This window comes from Zeus faber (genome assembly GCF_960531495.2).
Source record: "Zeus faber genome assembly, chromosome: 11".
Classification (NCBI taxonomy): domain Eukaryota; kingdom Metazoa; phylum Chordata; class Actinopteri; order Zeiformes; family Zeidae; genus Zeus; species Zeus faber.
Window position 1 is genome coordinate 19,782,670 of NC_137205.1, and position 13,587 is coordinate 19,796,256.

The 13,587-nt window shown below is 39.1% G+C and overlaps 2 protein-coding genes across 2 annotated transcripts in view; one reads left to right on the plus strand and one right to left on the minus strand.

Moving 5' to 3' along the window:
* Positions 1–2,506: 2,506 nt before the first annotated feature.
* Positions 2,507–6,813, plus strand: cabp5b (calcium binding protein 5b; the record flags this gene model as incomplete). Its single annotated transcript, XM_080010045.1, has 6 exons — positions 2,507–2,557; positions 4,367–4,397; positions 4,517–4,660; positions 5,531–5,640; positions 6,348–6,495; positions 6,785–6,813. 6 exons carry the CDS (start codon positions 2,507–2,509, stop codon positions 6,811–6,813), a joined length of 513 nt encoding a protein of 170 aa, XP_079866171.1.
* A 5,319-nt stretch (positions 6,814–12,132) lies between these two features.
* Positions 12,133–13,587, minus strand: part of asphd1 (aspartate beta-hydroxylase domain containing 1) — a gene marked incomplete at both ends in the record, with an annotated part of 5,405 nt that continues 3,950 nt past the window's right edge. Inside the window, 2 exons of the mRNA XM_080008986.1 lie at positions 12,133–12,242; positions 13,178–13,291. Coding sequence (XP_079865112.1) covers positions 12,133–12,242; positions 13,178–13,291 — 224 coding nt within the window. The remainder of the gene's footprint in view (positions 12,243–13,177; positions 13,292–13,587) is intronic.

Here is a 13,587-nt window from a genome sequence, read left to right on the forward strand (position 1 = left end):
TTAAATAAAAACGTGCTTAGTACAGTGGCGTGTGGTATGGGAACCCCCAAGGTACGGTGAAGGGAAACTACCACCCTGGTAGGCACACGGTCGCTCTGAGCTGTCAGAGGCACATCCTAAAATCTGTAATCTGTAATCTGTAATCTGTAATCTGAAACGTAAACCAGATGGAAGAATTAAATCTGCCGAGTTGGGATCGGCATCAGGATTTGAATTTGGGTGAAGCTGTGTGTCTGCCTCTGCCATTAACCTTTTATTTTCCTCTGCTAACACTAATGGAGAACCTAAGGTGGTGAACATAAGATCTGCATTGTGTTTTCCTCTCTTGCTAATTGCTTAACTCCCTTTATTCCTTTTAACTTTTTGGATGGTGCTGTTATGATGTCATTGCTTGGATGTCGGATCTGCTTTTCCTCCCGACAGTCAGTCAGTTAGGCAGTTAGTCAGTGAGTGAGTCAGTCAGTCAGTCAGTTAGTCAGTTAGTCAGTTAGTCAGTTAGTCAGTTAGTTAGTCAGTCAGTCAGTCAGTCAGTCAGTCAGTCAGTGAGTCAGTGAGTCAGTGAGTCAGTCAGTGAGTCAGTTAGTTAGTCAGTTAGTTAGTCAGTTAGTTAGTTAGTTAGTTAGTTAGTTAGTCAGTCAGTCAGTCAGTCAGTCAGTCAGTGAGTCAGTCAGTCAGTCAGTTAGTCAGTCAGTTAGTTAGTTAGTTAGTTAGTTAGTTAGTTAGTTAGTTAGTTAGTTAGTTAGTTAGTTAGTTAGTTAGTTAATACATGCATGCATTTTAGGAATCAACATCAAATGGCCTAAAAACATTTTTTTTCTAACATGATTATTGTTATGCAAAGTAATTACAAAGTTGTTTTTTGTCATTGTTCCAGATGCCGAAAAATATCTGAAAGTCTAAGACAAGAAAGAAGCAATTATCCAAAAATTCAGTCATCAAGTTCAGTACATGTTGATTGGTCCAGACGTAAATCCACAATGATTGTAACTTTTGTAACTTGTGATGCGTTTCACAGAAACCAAAAAACTGTAATATGTACCTAAAACCAATAAACTGGACCCTGTTTATTGCTGCCTGTAGCTATATTTATTATTATTATTATTATTATTATTATTATTATTATTATTATTATTATTACTGTTAATATTATTAGCCTTTTCTAAACTCGTTGAAGAGTTCTCAGGCCATCAGGACTGAGCATCGTGTTAAACTGACCTTGGACAAAGTTAATTGGTCATGTGTGTGGCTTTGTTTCCTTGTTTAAACACACACACACACACACACACACACACACACACACACACACACACACACAACCCATGTGACACACACATAAAACACACAATGACTGGCTAAACACTGGAAGGTGCACCACACATACGCACATACATACTGTACCCACACATATAAACATGCACACACACACACCTCCCCACACACAGACACACACACACACACACACACACACACACACACACATTTTCTGTGTTTCTATCTCTGTGCATAGATTTGCCAGTAGCTTATATGCTTACACAGATTTGCAGCTTAAACATCGCCATAGCATACACAGTTATATAAAAGCACGATGATGTCAAATTCTCATGCAGAAAAAAAATACATGTTAATACACGTTAGTCCATAAGCCATAGTCCATGACGGCTGTCAGTGTCTCCAATAGTCATCGGTTTTCATGTCGAAACATACATTTTAATAAATGCACGATGTGTCATCAATGGTAGACCACTTTCTACTGTTAATGTACTGGTACTACTGCAGATGTCTTGGGAATGTGTTTTTCTTTGATAAAGAAATAATTCCGCTGGCAGCCTGTATTATGTAATGGCATCTAATTGAGGCTCATGCACCATGAGATCTTTGTCTCATCGTGTCCATCTGTTGCTCCATGGCTTCATTCGCCCGCAGCTGCAGCAGCAGCCTTCCGTCAGGGCAATCGACGCCCAACTCCCAGTGACAGGACGAGAGGGCACAGACCCACGAGACAAAACAAAGCAACAAAACAGCGAGCAAATATAAGATCCTGAAGAATGAGTCCCGATAGAATGTTCCACGTGGATGGTTATTCCTGCCATTTAGGATTAAAAGCCCCGAAGAGGAGGTAAGAAATGTCTCGAAACTCTGTGTTTGTATTGCACAAATAAGTCTAATGTGACCAGCTAATGCTCAACGCCGTTGCAATACTGTTTTGGTCTGAAATGTAGTTTTCCTTTGCCGCCATGCAGACACAGCATTAAGCCTATCGTTCTTTTCTAGACCAAAGCAGGAGAGATAATCCATCGGGGACCTCATTCCTCCTCACAGGCTTCCACATCAGCCCTGATCAGGGTTTACACGCCACACACACACATACACACACACACACACACAAATACACACTGGCAAACACACATCTTCCAGTGACTTAGTGCACCACAGTAGTTGACATTTTGACAAAGTTTGCAAAGCAGAAGAAAAAAAAGGGAGGATTTCGGGACGGCAGCTCCTCGTCATGAGTCTGGGACAAGCGTGCATCTTCCTCAGAGGAGGGAGCAGGAGGCAAGTGAGTAAAAAAAAAGAACATTTTGAAAGCATGTGGCATGGACGGGCAGTCGGTGGGGGAACATGTAAATGACATGAAAATGAAGCGAAATCCATTAAGTTGAATATGGCCTAACTGTAAATTTACAGACTATGAGAAAAAAAAAAGAACCAGCTTGGTGCTGACTTTAAAGCTGTGAAAAGGGAGAAATGAAACCGTTTAGGGAAATAGACCACGAGAGATCTCCAGATTGCTGACTGCTCAGGAATGTTGATTTTTCATTTTTTTTCCGTTACATATTTCTTTACAGTTGGTAAAAGTCAGTTTGCAAAGCAGAGACGGGACCAGAGCACCCGTCAATCCAAAGTTTAAAAGTGTGGAAAAAAGGGGTCAGATCGGTGCGGTGGAGTTTGTGTGAACTTGCATGTTTTTTAATTGTGACATTTTCAATGGTGACATGAACGTGTGTGCGTGCGTGCGTGCGTGCGTGCGTGCGTGCGTGTGTGTGTGTGTGTGTGTGTGTGTGTGTGTGTGTGTGTGTGCGTGCGTGCATGTATTAACCCGATTGAATGCACTTGCTACTTTTTGGCTCTGTGTCTCGGGGGGGAATGGCGGTGATTGTGTTCCGGGTATTAGCCAGATACTATCAGCTCGACGTTTCATTTTTTTCATGTCAAATGGTAAAATGCACAAAGCAAATAACTGTGACGCTTCCGTCTGTGACAGGCTAGGACATTTCCATCCAACGCTTTTTTTTAATCTTTTTTTTTAAGCGCTTGGCATGTTTTTTTCATCTAAGAACGCAAGAATATCTTGAGGAGAAAAAAACCCCAATATAAATAGACCGGCCTAGAACTCTATCTGAGATTATTCAGATGAGAAAATATGTCATCAACTGTGTTACTTAGATAAAATGAAGGCACATTTTATATATTTATGGATGGATTTTTTTTTTATGGCTTTTTTATATTTTTTATATTATAAGTCAAATAAGTATGTTTTGCACGCAAAAAACATGTGGATTTTTCCAGACTATCTGCTCCTGAATTTCATGATGTGAAAGGCTGTGTTTGCATAAATAAATGTGTAACTAGAGTACATTGTTAGCGTATGTGCTAAGCACGTGGCACCTAAATTATGAGGAAAAAATGCACGTAATTGAACAAATCATAAAAATAATCAACAATATTAATGAATAATAAATAACATCTCAATCTCATCTCAATAACATGTTTTTTTTTGGTTAAAATAGATTATATTTGTCTTTTTTATGCATTAATTTGCCTGCATTTTCAATAACGTGTTTCCATTTAAAGTCCAAGTGACCCATTTGATGCGGTCTCACCCACTTTGTCACAACATTTTACATATTTCGCTCATATTTTACAAATGATCTTAAATTCCCACCTGTGCTTTTTTTTTTTTTTTGTCTAGTGCAACCGAACCACTCGTGATTTTTTTTTATTAAATTCAACAAGTGAAGTCACAAACCTGCCTCGGGATGGTGGAATATTAGCTGACAATGAGCCCAATACATTATGAATTGAATAAATACAAATATTCATAAATGGATAAATTAATTAATGGATGAATAAATAAACGAACAAACGAAAGACCAAACAAACAAATAAATGAAGAACTAGAAACAATAACTTTTAACAATCACCACTCATTGAAATGTACTATGATTTTCATTTCTCTTTTCTACAGTATGCATATACTGTATCTATATCAACGAGAGCGACGTTGAATTCATCAGTGGCTTAGGTTTTTTGGGAGTAAGATGTTGGAAAAAATACTGATCTTTTCGCCTTATTTTTGTTTTTTCAGACCAGAACCCTAACCCACGATGAAATCGAAGGTATAACCCCTCACATCATGGCTCCCGGGGCAGAAGCGTACTTGTGCGCGTCCACTCATACATTTTAAACCACATTTCGCCTCCCCTCTCAACCTCCCTTTTTTCCCGGCTCTGTGCAGAGCTGCGTGAGGCGTTTGTGGAGTTCGACAAAGACAAAGATGGATTCATCAGCTGCAAAGACCTGGGGAACCTGATGAGGACGATGGGATACATGCCCACTGAGATGGAGCTGATCGAGCTCGGACAGAACATCAACATGAACCGTGAGTCAGAGGAGGAGGGAAAAATCTGCTTCCATCCCCAATTCATGTCTGCCACATTTGTGGCTGTTCGTGACAATATGCACGTTTAAGGAACTGAGAAATGGGCGTGATCCCTCGTGATTATTCAGGTAATAATACCGTGTACTCTTCATTTCCATTTATTGTTTATTCACATGGCTTTTGGACGGAATGCCAAAAAGGTTTGAACGTATATTTAAAACCACCGACAGTTGAACAAACTGTTCAACAGCAAAAACACAACAAAAAGTCAATGTGTGCCTCTGCGTTTTGAAGCAAAAGCATTGTTTTAAAATACTTTTATGGAATTTGTCTTGGTAATAGCTGGTGCATTGTAGCGCAGAGCAGACGGAGAAATAGCATTAAAAAAAAAAGAATGCTTAAGAGTCAAAAAATAAAAATACAATACCTTAAATATTACAGTACCAGAATATAGAAAATGTGCTCTTTGAAGCAGATATCTTGTGTTACATAGCAAATAACCTGTGTTAAAAAGTATATCCAAGTCTATTTCTGCCCATTTGTGAGTTGTGAGTTTGTGAGTATACTTGAAGTGTATTTTTTTTATACTATTATGTACTAATTTAAAGTCCGGCTTTAAATTAGTACATAGTACACTAAACTGGTCTGTGGAGAAAGTATACTTTAAAAAAGTATTTTGAAAAATGAACCAAACCTAAGATATACTTTAGTTTACTAAAGTACAAAAAATAAAACAAACGTCACCGAGAACGATTAAAGACAAAGGAACGGAATGCAACGTCCCGGATAACACCCCCTCACTTGGGACGGGTGCGCGGGCTCGGCGTATGTCCCACCGTTTCCGTTTCGGACTGTGCCTTCTCCCCACAGTGGGAGGGCGGGTGGACTTTGACGACTTTGTGGAGTTGATGACACCGAAGCTCTTGGCCGAAACCGCAGGAATGATCGGTCTGAAGGAGCTGAAAGATGCTTTTAAAGAAGTAAGCGTTCTACCGACCCCCTCCCCGCTGGCGCTCACAGCCTCCGTGCTGTCATGTCAATTTAAAGTCCATCAAGTTGTATTTTTTTTTTTAATTAACTAGTTTAGTTAGAAACCCAGTGCTCCACTGACTCCATGGTTTCACCTTTTTTTTTTTTTGTTATACAACTTGAGAATGGTATTCCATCATCCTCAAGTTGTATAACTAAAAAAAAAGTTTGCATTCAACCACAAATGTATTTTATGTGTATATAAGTCAATATATTCTATTTTGCCCTGTTCTGTCAACGTCTGCTGCTGTAACATTAATTAAGTGTTATCATATCTTAAATAATAATAATTTTTCCGTTGAATATGAATGACAGTGCTGCATAACTGTATGTTAAATGTATATTTGTAATGTATCTTCACCTGGTGCAAAGAGCACATTTTGTATATTCTGTATATGTTGTTTGAAACATTCTTTTTTAATTGCTAGATAGCCACAAAAAAAATTGTTGAAAACTTAAAGAAACACTCAACCCCACTATGCAATGAGAGAAATAAACCGCTTAACGGGTTTCATATAAATCTTTGATACTAAAGTTCAACTGATAATAATACTCCATCAGGAATAATGGAAGAAAACTGGACAAAATAATGGTACAGCAGCTTACAGTATATAATTCCACATCCTCTATATAAAAATTCTCTTTCCCTGTGGTGCAGTTTGACATGGACGGGGACGGCAGCATCACCACAGAGGAGCTGCGTCTCGCCATGGTGAAGCTTCTAGGCGAGCAGACCAAGAGGAAGGAGATCGAGGCCGTGGTCCGCGAGGTCGACAACAACGGAGACGGGAGAGTCGACTTTGAGGGTGATATGTGGTCTCACACACACATAAAACACACAATGACTGCCTAAACACTGGAAGGTGCACCACACATACTGTACACACACACACACACACACACACGTTTTCCGTGTTTCGATCTGATGTTATCTCATTTCCTCTCAAAATCTCTCCGGTGCAAATAAGCAGAACCAAGATTTTTGCATATTTTCAAAATCATTTGTTTTTGCAGCGACGGCACGTTCAGATTTTCACTCCAAGAGCACAGTGAAGACTTATTATGAATTGACCGTCCCTAACCCTTCCTTTGCAGAGTTTGTTAAAATGATGTCACGGGAATGACGGCAACCGAGGACGACAAGGTCGACGTGTGACAGAGCCGAAGGGAGAGAGATTTTCTTTTTTATAGACATTTTTAAGCTAGATATAAACAGGCTTAGTCATTTAATACATGTATTTATTTACACAAAAATCATATACAAAACTAGCTGTAACATCTTTAGTTTTCAATATTTATCCACAGCCTCCACGTAAACAAATAAAACGGTGCAATCAATGTGAAATTTGCTGCAATGTATTAAGCTGTGTTCAATGTAATTTGGAATAGTTTGAACCTACCAGACCATCGGTATTTTTTTCCTTGTTTTCATTTATTTCTCCAAATCAAAGCACCGGCCATATTCAGAGAAAATCTGGATAATTCTATTAAAACCTACTTCGCACTCCATTTGCAAAAATTTGTTTCCGTAGTTTGAAAATCACTGGTAGTTGTGTCTCGGAGGATTTTCTTTCCACTTCAACCTCCAACTTCACTGCTTACGGTTGCTCATGCATTTGTATTCAGCAGCGCGATAAAGCTGCGCTCAGTCATTTATCCAATAAAAACTGTACCATACCAGAAGGTAATTCTATTGTATTTATACTTTCGCTTTTATCGCTCGGGGGAAATTCAACCCTTTTTTTTTGTTTCTTCTTTTGTCCAAAACTGGTACAAAGACGGTGATGGGCCGGATCTGGTCATGGGAGCTGAAACTTGAGGTGATCATCATTTTCACAGATAAAATTGTTTATGAACAAAATCCTTAACTTAATCCCCTCAACAAGCCACTTGGAGACCTGTCAGTTAACCAAAACCATAATCAATTTTGGGGTAGTGGCAATTGCACGTTTAAACCTGCTTGGTGGAAGGGTTTCCCAGGCGTGCTTGAGTACAGAACTCCTGGAACTGCTAATACAGTGTATGATTGATAGAGAAGGGCTGGGTGGTGTATGCATATAATATGGGTGGTGTCATATGAGACTATAGATATTGTTTGGGATGTTTAGTTATGGGAGGTTAAATAATGTCTTAAAATCAGTTTTCGGAACTTCATAGACTGTTCTAGCCGTTCTAATCAGTGCCTCCACCAATATTTGAGAAACACAATGATTTTATTCACTTATCATGTGTAAATATCTTAAGAAAGCACTTATAGTCATCGCGGAAATATTGTGCAATGATCGCTATCAAGGCGGTATTCATCAAAAAAGTATCATGATATGCCATTTTATCCATTATGGCTCCTGCCCCAGGAAGCAGCCTCGAGAAGAATCCTGTCTGCAAACTAAACGCAACTAAAGCGCGGTGGAGTGTTTGGCCTGCCATGCTCAAATATTTTCATTATTGCCGAAGGTTAAGGCAGCAGGGCTGTAATCGTCAAGGCAACGGATGCCGGATTCCTTGGGCGCAGGGATTAGTGCGACAGACTTATAACATACAGAACGACGCTGGCACTTTGCACTCAACGAGAGACCAGTTCAAAATGTTGGTTAAAAAAAAAAGAAAGAGATCATTTGTCCCTTCAGTGATGGGAAGGATGATTTTAGGATCTGTTACGGTATTATCACTCACACTGTAACTAAAGTTGAATAAGTATATGAATGGGAGCTATGATGACTAAACACCTGTATTTTTGTATTTTGTATTTGTATTTTTTTGAATTTTATGCTTTGCAAACAAGATACAAAACAAAGAACAACTCCACACTTTGAGTCGTATGTACCATATGATTTGGGTTTTTCATTGTCAATATTTTGACTTCGGCACCCAAAAGGCTTGCTGTCTTTTTGTTTACAGAGTTTGCAGGGTTTTTTGATTTAAAAGAAAATGAAAAATCCATATCCAGAGCATCTTGTAAAAAACCTCACAAAATAACCTTTGTGTTTCATGAGGCAGATATTTTGAATACAGTATAGGACAAAAATAAATAAAGAAAGCTGTCCAACTGAATGGCAAAATCTGTAAGTGAGCGGGATGGAAAATAAAAAATTACAAAACCTAATTAAATCAAACTTTTCTTGCTCGTAAAACATACTCTCTTGGAAGGGAAGTGTATTAAGTTTATCCCTGAACAAGTATTGACAGGACCCACTCCCCAACACACCAACACAGGAGTGACAGATCAGCACCGTGGACAGCGACAAACTCTCACGACACAAATCTATTACATCAAGAATCTCTGTTAATCACCTATAATGTGATTACAAATTAATCCTATTTTCCCCAATACACAAAGGCCTGTCTGATGTTGGCAAATTGCCTCCGATCATCACTCTATTCATTATTTGAATCCACCCGAGGTCGACCTATGCTGCTGCATGATCAAAAAGGCAACGATCAAAAGTTGCACAAAGCGGGAGTCGGTTGATTTATTTCATTGCCATTTGCTCTGTAGCTCTCGGCGCATTCTCAGACTAGCTCAGATTCGAGCAAAGTTTCAAAGGGTGACGTCACTTCTGACATCATTGCGTAATCCCCCATCCTCATATACTCTATACTTACAACATAATAGTTTTGTAAAAGATTTCAAAAACGCAGAGTAGAACGTTCTGATCCGGCAGGATGAATATCGCTGGCTGTCATTAAACAGACATTTAGTTGCTGTCAGTGTGTCTGGCTGCAGTGGAAACCCATTAAAATGAATGCTATTTTTATCCATTTAATTTTACTGAGAAATATTGTGACATAATAGGACTATGTCAATGGGGTGTCTCATTGTTTTATGTGTATTTAATGAAAGCAACATTCATTTTATCGGGTAGACATCACATTTCGTCCCTGTGGTATTTGACAAAAAAGACAAATAATCAACAGATGCCTTGCATATTTCAAACACTGTTAACTCTCTCAAAAATGGAAAATAAAATAATCTTTTGTCTTCATATATATAAACATGTCTGGAATAGTCTGTGTCTTTCTGTGGGGGATTAATTCAATCTCTGTAATCCTCATCATGGGACCCTCAGATGAGCAGATGGCAGATAAGAATAAAATCATCACACACACACACAAACTCTCATTTGCCAACTAAGTAAAATACCATGGGGAAATAAAAAAAAGAGTAAATAAAAGTAAAAAGCTGGAGGAATGTCCTAACTAAGATATATAAGTGCCGAGTTCTCCTTTTTTTTCCCCCAACGAGGAAATTGCTAAGATATTTACAGGGATGCAAGTCACCGCTTAATACCCAGTTGCATTGGCATTATCGTCATCGTTTTCCACCGGCAAGAAACCATTTGTCAAAAACTCTGTTGACTGAACAGAGATTCTCAGAATTTTTTGGAGCTTTTTTTTTTCTTTTTTTTTTTACACAAATGGCTCTAAACGCACTGATTATCACTTACATGGAGTTGGAAGAAAAGGCCCAACGTCGTCTTTTGGGACTTTTCAGCACGATTCTATTTCCTGCCCGATTGCATGTTTTTCTCAGCGTACAATGCTTCGCTGCTGCAAGTTGGTCCACAGTTGCACTTGCTCCGTTCACCACACAAACACGCAAAACGATTAATTACATAACAACAGAGCGTGGCAGGAGCAGAAGCGTCTTCTGGTAAAAGAGGTCAGCATCATGTTTCCATCGTTTTCACACAAAACCAGGTCTGTCATCATCGATCATGTTTTGGTGCAGATGTAAGTATTTATATTTCTTATTCTCAAAATACCGTGTGTGTTCTTGTGTTGCGTGTGCGTGCTGCAAATTAAGAGGCGGGAGGCGTGGCGCTTCCGGGCCGCGACCTCTGAAGCCAGCCAGAGAAAATGAAGCAGCGGTATTTAGATATGCGTTGGATGAATTTGGAATAGAGGGCAAACTGTGCACACTGGATATTTCTTTCATTCATTAACTCATTCATTTCACTGGCTCTCATTCCATTTCTCCTGAGAGAAGATGTTTACGTGGTTCAGGAAACAAGTCTCTATCAAACAAGCTTTGGCTTTACAATAATGTACAACAACACCGTTTATCTTGTGATTTATTTAGTGCATGTCAGTCGAGGTTTGTAGTTAAAGTGAAATAAAGTGAACAAAAATCCAGTTGTATCATTGGTGCATGCTGTACTTAAACCACAGTGATAATGCTTTGATAGATTGATAGACAGACAGACAGACAGACAGACAGACAGACAGACAGACAGACAGATAGACAGATAGATAGATAGATAGATAGATAGATAGATAGATAGATAGATAGATAGATAGATAGATAGATAGATAGATAGATAGATAGATAGATAGATAGATAGATAGATAGAGGGAGCGTTTGCGGTTCAATAAATAAAAATAGAGATCTGAAGATACAAAGTGAATATTGTCATCATTCATCTTCACAGTTTGTCACTTGGATAGGATTACTGACTCCATTTAGAAATTAAGCATCACATACAGTATTAGCACATGCTCGTCTAGTTGTAAACATGCAAAGAGCATCTGGGTTCATGCTTTATGATTTCACTGATCATTCTCCAAAAAAGAAAGTTTGTACCGATCCAAGCGGCGAGATCGGTCTAGATTTAGATGGCTTATTCGATTCGCTCTTCAGGTAGATTTACACAGTGATTCGTTGGCTGGAATGGATTTAAAGGAGCAATCAGCAATTTGTCTTATACAAAACCGACCAAATGTCTTCAAACATAAAATTTCTCTATATTGATGCTTCTGTCCACACTAAATGCACCCGATGAAATGTTGATCTTTTAGAGCTTGGGTTACATTTTATCATTATATCATTATGATCAAGGCTCTGGTATGCGTTAGAAAATGCACTTTGCAAAAACTCTATGAAGGGAGTTTTAAACTCTAATTGAGGGAATATGATAAATGTTCAGCTGATCAAACTTGTGTCGCTGCTGTACCGGAAAAAAAGAAGAGCTCTCTGATGTTCCCGGACATACAGCATTTTGTGATAACAAACTCAGACGCAGTTGATTCGACGGCCACTAGGAGGAGGATCTGACTGTCGGATGCAGTTACGTACGTCGGATGCGGTGAACCAGACCGAAACATTCCACCCACGTAACATAAAAAAATAGATTTCTGATTTCGAGAAATGGACCTTGGTCAAAACGATGCACTGGATTCGCCATAGGATTCTCAGTTCCGCACCAAAAATATTAAGCGTCATTTTGATGAACAGAAGAGCCCAAACCACGATAGACATCATAGTGGCTCTCCCTAAGCAACTCAGACGTCGTCGTCTTTCTTTTGGACGGGCGGACTAACTTCCGACTAACTTGTTTGATTTTTTTGGTGCCATGGAAACAATTCCACTGATCTCACCCTTAACATTGAGATTTACCGCAACAAGCGAGGCTGGATTAAGGCATCTCGTATTTTCAACTGTGCCGTCACAGGTCCGGGCTGAAAATGAAATCCAAGGCTTGTCGCTCTGCAGCCGCGACGTTGGGGTGCCAGAGATCCACGCTGAAAATGACCCGCGGCCCATCCTCTGCCGGGCCTTGATAAGAAAATAACAAAAACATTATAAAAATAGATGATAGTAATACATCGTTTTTCAAAAAAAAAAAGAAAAAAAAAAGCCCATTAATGGCTGCATCTTTTTTTTGTCAAATTTGGCAAGTAATAGTCGATTATTTTTAAGGTGCCGTGTGTAGAATTTAGTTGCGTCTACTGGTGAGGTTGCAGATCGCAACCAAAATGGCAGCCTCTGTGGAAGAGACGGTGGCCGCCAAACTCGCGAACAACGCCAAGGGCCCTCTCTAGAACCAGTGTTTTGTTTGTCCGTTCTGGGCCACTGTAGAAACATGGCGGTGCAACATGGCAACCTCCCTGGAAGCGTACCCACTCCCTATGTAGATAAAAGTTACTCATTCTCATTCTTCTCCATTCAGTGACTCATAAATTCTTCTCATTCTAACGCCGACGCAACGATTCTTATTTTCATGGGATTATACTCTCATTAAAATATACTTGTGAATATTATATTCCATTTCTGCTAAGTCCATTCCATAAATTATACACACTGCACCTTTAATAGTAATAAGTTGGATTTGTATGAAGGAAGCATTGAAATAAACAATTTGTATTTATTTGCGGTATTGGAAATATATACTTAAAATATATTGTAACACAACTACTACTACTACTGCTACTACTACTACTATAAGAAGGGGTAGAATCTCACTCGTAATAGCAATAGTACAATTACAAATAATAATTATAATAATCATAATCATAATAATCATAATCATAGTCATTTATAAAACCTGTAATTTAATCGAGGATCAGGAACATTTTTGCTAAACACTTAATGCAATGTCTTAATGACAATGTCTTTGTCAGGGGAATGACTGAAAACCAAGTGAGTAAATGATGCTTAATGCTTTCTATCGGTATTTAAGCAGTGCATAAGTAAAAATGGACAGGACAGACCCTTGTGGGAGACGGTGTGGAGGAAGGAGTCGTCCACCAGGAGGCAGTGTCCCTCCGACCAGCACTGAGGTTCCCCACCCACCACCAGCTCACACTGGGCCGGAGTCTGCAGACCTGCACAATATTATATATGTATGATATTTCCAAAAAATGGAGAAACAGCAGATTCTTTTATTTCTTGTTCAAGAACCGACGTTGTCGCTGCCGTGCAAGATTACTAGCAGATGGAACACAGTTCAAAAAGTAGCACAGCTGCGGGATTGATCTGCGACCCTGAAGCTCTAGTATTAGACAAAGCTCCTCTAAAGTGCCCCATAAATAAATTTGAAAAAAAAAAACTTAAGCCGTGTTAAATAACTCTCTGGATGACTTTTCCTAACAAGGAAATCACCAAAAAGCTAAAAAGCTCC